This window comes from Mchenga conophoros, linkage group LG5, assembly GCF_057382185.1.
Source record: "Mchenga conophoros isolate Kocher_MC1m ecotype Shallow Benthic linkage group LG5, M_conophoros_male_GT1.1, whole genome shotgun sequence".
NCBI classification, from domain to species: domain Eukaryota; kingdom Metazoa; phylum Chordata; class Actinopteri; order Cichliformes; family Cichlidae; genus Mchenga; species Mchenga conophoros.
Window position 1 is genome coordinate 15,022,187 of NC_140530.1, and position 7,255 is coordinate 15,029,441.

The 7,255-nt window shown below is 42.4% G+C and overlaps 1 protein-coding gene across 1 annotated transcript; it reads right to left on the reverse strand.

Annotated features, from left to right (window-relative positions):
* Nucleotides 1–108: 108 nt before the first annotated feature.
* tgif2 (TGFB-induced factor homeobox 2) lies at nt 109–6,845 on the reverse strand. Its single transcript, XM_085273522.1, has 4 exons — nt 6,573–6,845; nt 4,905–5,143; nt 2,818–4,233; nt 109–2,403 (listed from the first exon to the last, which is right to left on the reverse strand). Exons 1-4 carry the CDS (start codon nt 6,589–6,591, stop codon nt 2,374–2,376), a joined length of 1,704 nt encoding a protein of 567 aa, XP_085129648.1. The 5' UTR covers nt 6,592–6,845; the 3' UTR covers nt 109–2,373.
* Between the last annotated feature and the right edge of the window lie 410 nt (nt 6,846–7,255).

Below are 7,255 nucleotides of genomic sequence, written 5' to 3' on the forward strand. Positions count from 1 at the left end.
AGGACAGAAAGAAACATTGGATTCATTTTGAGAAATATGACATCCCAGCTATGTTTACATGACTTGCATATGAACAGAAACAAATATGCATGAGCTGTTGTATGTTGCAACCCCCCCCACCCCTTTCTAGTTGCTTAAATTTTTAAATCTCATATCATAGACCAGAAGAAATCTAGGTGTCGGGTTGCTATTATAACATCTGGACAGTAAAATAAAGATTTTCCTCAACAGCAAATCAATTTGTCCCATTAAATTGGTCCAATTGTAATAAAACTTCTTGCCTCTGTATATAAAGACAAGTGCCACCATAAACCCTACAGAATCATATTTTTACTCGTTTAGATTAAAAACATATCTGGGAGTACATGTGCGCACACACACACACACACACACACAGTAGTAGATGGGCTAAAATAAACATTTTAATTTGCTAAAAGTAAAAAAAAGAATGCTTCCTGTTTTTTGTTTGTTTTTTTTAAACGAAACATCTCACAATGATAGACAGATTGCAAGTTAGAAACTTCGATATTTAAACCTTTAAAAGCAGCTTCAAAGGTTTTTAAATTTCTGAATTTTAGCCAAGATGTTTGAAGAAATCGAGGTCAACCCCACTACTGCACAGAAGGAACTCACAAGTGATCAATTTGCTTTCAGAAGCAAAACAAAGACAAATGAAACATTTATAAACAGTTTTGAAATTTTATTTCCTTGAAAGGCTCATACAAAAAAAGAAGAAAAAAAAAAAAAAAAGACAAGACATTTTAAATTTAAGGCATATATTGCACAGACTGTTTAAGTCTTTAATATAAAATGAGACATCTTAATCAGTTGTAGGTTTAAGGCACAACAGTCAGCCATACTACCAGCAGTCAGTTGCGAGTCACATGAAATTGAATGATCACGTTTTGAATGCATGTAGCTCTACAGAGGCCACACAGTTATAAAGCTTAAGTCAAAACATCAAAAAAAAAAAAAAAAAAAAAAAAAAAAAAAAGCACATCATAGGAAACTTAATATAAAGCACTGCCATTAAACAAAAACGCCTTAGTCATCCATCCAGTATTACAAACATTAAGGTGTACTCACAGTGACATGATTTAGCATCAATGGAAAAAAAGAAAGAAAAAAAAAAAAAAAGAAAAGAAAGAAAGATTGCGTTTAATACTTAATATCCTTGACATGACCCAAGTCTGACATGACTTTTGTAAATTGAGGTATAAATGCACATCAGACAGAATACCTGAACAAAATAAAGCCTTAAAAAGAAAAATCTAAATCCTGAAATACAAGTGGCAGTGAGGAAACAAAAAAAACAAACAAAACAACAACAGTAAAAAATGTATGACCATTTTCCCATGTTCATATCTGACAAGAGCAAGACAGGAAAGAAAAAAAAAGAAATTTTTTTTTTTTTTTCTAGGAATGATTGTGATGGTCGATGCTTGGCAGTATGACAACATTTACAACCCACACATTTATTTAAACAAAAACGCAGAATAAACCTAACCGTTTGAGCTAAACACAGCTCGGTAACACTGGTAAACATGATAGTATTGTAGATTAACTTTTGCTACAGCATTATTCTCATACAAATGTAACTTTCCCACAAACACTGCTACTGTTAAAAGTTGAGATGGCATTTAGCCACAAATTGTGGTTCATCCTATTACAGTTTCATGGAAACTAAAACTTTATGATTAGAAAGTCTATAGAAACCATTTGTAAATAAAAGTGGAAATCACAGATGAGGAAATACTAGAACATTAAATATACAAAAAGTCAGCTACTGAGTGTGGTACATTTGCTTTGCAGAGAACCTATGTGCACAGAGAAATATCTGCTGAATAAAATGGGAACATAGAAACCATAAATATTATAAACCATAAAAGCACCATTTCTCTCACTAAACTGAATGCGTCGTGGAGTTGTGAGGGCTTCATGTTAACAGATGATTGCCTAGAAGAAAAACATGTTTTTGGCTAAATCACTATAATACTGATTTTAATTAAAACTACAGATATAACTGTAGAAAAAAAAAAAAAAAAAAAAAAAAGCATTTACTTCGCAGAAAGTTGACACAACAAGTCACTCCCCTTTTAACTAAAACAACAGGAATACATTATGAAAGGGTCCGAGCTTGCTGCTGTAAAAATCAGTTTCTCTCATCCCAAAAAAAATGAATAATAATAATAATAATAATAAAAAATAAACACATTGCACTAAACTAAGAAGATGGTGATGTGAATATTAAAACAAAACCATGCCCTCATTTTTATCCTAGAGGGGAGTGGATGTTTCGCAGTCAGTGTCTTTTGTACATTCAATAAAATCCAGTACTGCTACTAAAGAGGCCAACTTTGCTGGTGGTGCCAATTACACCAAAAAGTGGGCGATCAATACATCCTGGTAAAAATGGTAAGAGGTTAAAAAACAAAACAAACATAAAAAATTTTTTTTGCATTTACGCTACAGGAATGTTCATTATGAAAGTGATTTAAGAAAACCCCCTTCTGTTGTCAAACAGCATAATAAACACAGTCTCTTTCCCATCTCTTTTTCTATTTTATAAGTACCATTATGTTGGTTACTTTACTTCATCCCAGTTTGCACATCTGATTAACTAATTCCCCGCTGCACATTCTACAGGCTCAGGTTTAAAAATCATATCAAAACGTACTGGTGATGAATAAAAAAAAATAAAAATAATAATAATACATTCTCCAATATAGTGTTGTCCATACTAAAATTAGTGTTTGGTCTACACAACTATATATATATATATTTTTAAAAGAGCTCCTAGTTGACAGTTTCACTCACCGGGTGCAGTGGGCCCCACACGGCACTAATGGGGGTTTTCCCCAGGGAGCGGCTTTGCCTGGTGACCATGCTCCAAACACGGGGCACAGAAGCTGAATTCCTCTGTGAACTACTGCTACTTGTGCTGGTACTGCTCGGGGACGTGGGCTGCTGGGAGGCGGTGTGCTGGGAACTGAGGCCAAGAGGAGGTGTGATGGATGCGGACTGGGGCGAAACTGAGGCAGCGGCTGAAACCTGGGCAGAGGCTGATGCTGGGCTTGTAACTGGGGCTTCAGAAGACATGACAGCTGAAGATGGCAGTGGGCATGCTACTGCAACTGGAGTTGAGGGGGACCTGGGACATGGCAGCTGAAGTGGTATTCCTCTGGTGGGTGGAACAACAGCTACATTTGTGGATAACTCCTGATTTGCAGAGACGGAAGATACATTTGTGACTGGCAGAAGGACTGGGGATGGCACTGAGCCCGGCACACTTGCAGGACATGTAGTGGACAACGGAGTTGCAACTGAGCTGAAGGCTAAAGCTGGTGAGGCTGGAGCAGCTACTGGTTTGTGAGGATCTTGCTGTTTTAAGACTAAGGCAGGTACTGGCATCATGGTTGGCAGATGGGCTGTAAGAAGTTGAGGCTGATCCTGCTCTATGTGGCAAACGATGACTTTATTCATATGAAGAGGTGATATCCCTGGAGCTGAGAAAAAGACTGGAGCTGGGACTGGAAGAGATGCTTCTGTACTCGCAGGCACCGAATCCTTTCCCGAAGGCACATCTGATGCTGGAACGGTCATAGCTGTCTCCATTAGATGCTGCACCCTGGAAGGATCCAAGACTTGTTGGTTGTCTTCTGGAGGAGGTGTGAGGCCTATCTCTCGGTTACAAGTGCTGCTCTGTGACTCTGCTTGTTCAGTCTCTGTGGGTTTATTCTGGCTCTTCAGCTTCATTTCGTTTTCCAGCTCTATAGCTTTCTGCGCAGCTACATCTGCGAGGAGGCGCAAAGCACTAAAGTCCGGGGGAGCGCATTGATCTGGAGGAGTTGGTGGAGGTGTGTTGAAGAGGCCATTGGTGGTGCTAGCTGCTGTATTTCTGCTGGCAAGACTTGCCAAATAAGGCCCCTGTTCTTTCACTTTCATCAGCAGACTTTGTGCATCCAGCTTCATCAGTGCCTGGACTGACACTTCCTTACCAGGGTAACCTGCTCCTGTCAGAATAGCTGTTGCTGTGCTTCCGAGAACACCGAGGTCGAAAACAGGGGCAGAATGAATGACAGATGGGCGCTCCGGCAATGGGTTGGGAGAGGAGTGGCCCTCATTTCTACCTACAACCTTGCGAGAGATGGTGAACTTGGTGGGATCTTTGCCATCCTTGCGAAGCAGGTCAGGGAGCAGGCGGCGACGTGCGTTGATGAACCAGTTACAGATCTGGGAAAATAAATACAAAAACTGTAGATTTCAGGTATGAGAAGAACCAATATTTTCTGCTTACCAGCCTAAAAGAAGTGTCAGACAACTGACGCAAACAGCAACGTTTCTTCACCTAAACCTGTACCCAAGCACCACTCCCTCTAGTGGTACAGCCTCTCACATGACAAGACAAGGCGTGAGTGCCCCCATACAGCTGGCAGCAATGAAGGTTTGAGCTCAAATATGCTGAGCCACAGAGAAGCCAGTCAAAGGCATTCCAGTGAACTGACTACATAACAAGAAACTCTGCTGCAGCCTCATACTGATCTGCAAATGCCTTATCTAATGCAGCCTGTCTGTGCATGCCTACGTGTTGGGAGGGAAAGAGGAAACGTCTACCACTGATGCAACAAAGTAAAAAAAGGAAGGCTGGGAAAAATGCTATTCTCTTTAGTACAATGCATACATTCCACTAACATTCAACTATTGTTTTGCTTTCACTTGTTCACAATCAGAAAGAGCAGTTAAAGCAGCAAGTGCTTTTAGATTTACATGCACAATCCATCAGACATCATCAGCCACATACGCGTCACACTTGTTTGTACTAACAGACGTAGCGTCGTGCCTCTGATGCAAGTTTCTCTCGCGAGTGAAAAGAATAAATCAATAAATGAAAACCTGCTCCTTACCTGCAGCACCGTGAGGCTGGTTTGGCTCGACAGACTTTGTTTCTCCTGCTCTGAAGGGTAGGCGTTGAAGCGGTGCTCGTACAGCCAGCTCTTGAGAATCTGCACCGCCTCCTTGGGCAGGTTACCACGGCGACGGCGCTTCCCAGAGAGTCCCCTTCCTGACAGGTCGAGCGGGGAGCCATCATCGCTGTCCGCTGAGGTGTGCTCCTCACGCTCCGGGCAAGTATCCTCTGTGAGAGCTGAGAGAAAATAGGCAAGACGTCAGTCACTTTGACTTTTACACCCCTGGCTGACTTGGTTTGTAGGAGGTAGTCCTTATAAAGTATTCTGATTCTGATGTTACCCATCACTTATTCTGGCTCATGCATGGTGTGGTTTAGGCACAGTTCTTCAGACACCAGGTAAACAAACATTAAAGGAAGGTAACCGTTTGATCAAGGACATAAAAGTAACAGTACTTGTTTACTGCTATTTTTTTAACTATTACATAGTAACAAACAGATTTACAAGAGCTTTGTGATATTGTGCTACACATGCCTTGCAAAAAAAGACTTATGGTTGGCACTGGAGGGAATCTCCCCTCAAAATGGAGCATGCCTGATCCCAGGGGTGGGCAAGTGAATGCAGTAAATGTCCTTCTGTGGGGCTGGGTGAAACCTGACCCCCGGGGGTAGCGCCTGTCCTCACAAAGACATTGTGGCCATATCAACATCACAGTAGCTAGTGGCCCAGGAATCTATTGACAATGCAAAGCACCTCGAGCCGATTCAACAAAAAGGGCAGGAGGGAAATAAAACAGCTATTACTATTAATAAAAACATTTCAGACAGCCCGACTCTATGAATAGGATAGATATTTCAAAAAACAGCCTTAATGTGGTCAAACTGGGTCTGACAAAAAAACAGGACTTCTCGCTTGACAGAGATTTGAGGCATTCCCTGCAGTGCCCCGAAGAGGCGTGACGTACGTGATACTACAACTCCACTGGCTCACGGCACGGACCCTTTAAGATCTACAACAAAAAAAACTCTCCAAACTATCTTACTGACAGCAAGCAAATACAATTCAGTGCAGGGCTGGCTTAGTAAGGTTTCATTCCGATAGGCCAGCTTGTCACATCAGCATCACGCTGATCAACTTGTGTTTACAAAATGTCCTCTCTACCTTTGTAGGCATCTGGAGCTCGGGGTCGCCTTGGAAAGCCTTGAAAAAGTAAAAAAGTTTAATACATGGTCACGGCCTCAGGCTGCTGAGACCGTAAAAAGAAAAAAATGATCGCCCAGCTATGCACAACAGACCGCTTTGTTAGAGAAATTAGGATGCATTTCAAAATACAAAACAAAAACCCCCACTACTTGCATAAAATAAAACATGACCAACCTGGAGGGAAAACGGGTAAATTAGCCATGTGGAAGGCACAAAAGGAGGCGAGCAGGGACGCACAGCCTCCCCGCATGTCGCTCCGCCAGATGGACACCATGCCTGCCTCCAGAGATAACTAGCTGGCTAGCTGTCCCTCCAAATTTCAACACAAACACACGCTGCATTTGCTCGCAACAAAAACCCCCGCATACCAGCCAGAGTCAACAGCGAAAAGCCACGCAGGGGCTCGTAGGCAGACACTCCGCTGGCGAGAAACGGACACGGCAAAAGACGAGTAGAGCTCACCTCTTTTGACTGCTTTCATTCTTTGTCGATAGCTGTATGGAAAACACGCAGCTGTCCAAGTTGCTCGTTGTTACAAAGCGTGCCCGGGAGCCAAACGATGGTTGACACAGCGACACTTTCTTCCAAGGCGCCGAAGGTGTTGGTGCTCTCGTCCCGACTCCAAAAAAACTAAAAGCCGTCGCCGCTAGAGTTGTGCCGCACGGAGGTGAGGAGAAAACAAAAGTCACATTTCCACCACACTCTTCGCTTTCTTGCAAAGATAAATGTTGGCTGTCTTCTGTCGCTCCTTCCTTTTACCTGCAGCGGTTTGCTAATCTTGACAGTCCGTCCCACCCCTTTCACAGCTGTCGGCCAATCGCGTCGCGGCGTTTATTCCTAGGCGAACATGCGCCAATCGCGGCGCGTTTTCAGGCAGAAGACTGGCTCGGTGTCACAGTGAGTGACGGGAGAACCATTTCATTCAAAATACAGCGCAGTCATTGAAACATTCTTATTATCTCGACGCGGTTAAAACCGGAGGGGAGCAACTAGCAACCCAGTGGTTACATAGACACAAGCGGGATGTATATATAACAACGGTGTAATCCCTTCAGACCACTGTGGTCATTTTATTATCGTCTCCAGGGGATAGCTTATCTCTCTGTTTGAGATATGTAAAACGTAACACAAAAACATAAGCGTCT

Excerpts from the sequence above, each read along its gene's own strand:
- tgif2 (XM_085273522.1), bottom strand. Across the intron at positions 4,234-4,904 it reads CCAGCCTCACGGTGCTGCAG|ATCTGTAACTGGTTCATCAA; the intron begins GTAAGGAGCAGG and ends TTATTTTCCCAG. Across the intron at positions 2,404-2,817 it reads TGTGGGGCCCACTGCACCCG|GATGTATTGATCGCCCACTT; the intron begins GTGAGTGAAACT and ends CATTTTTACCAG.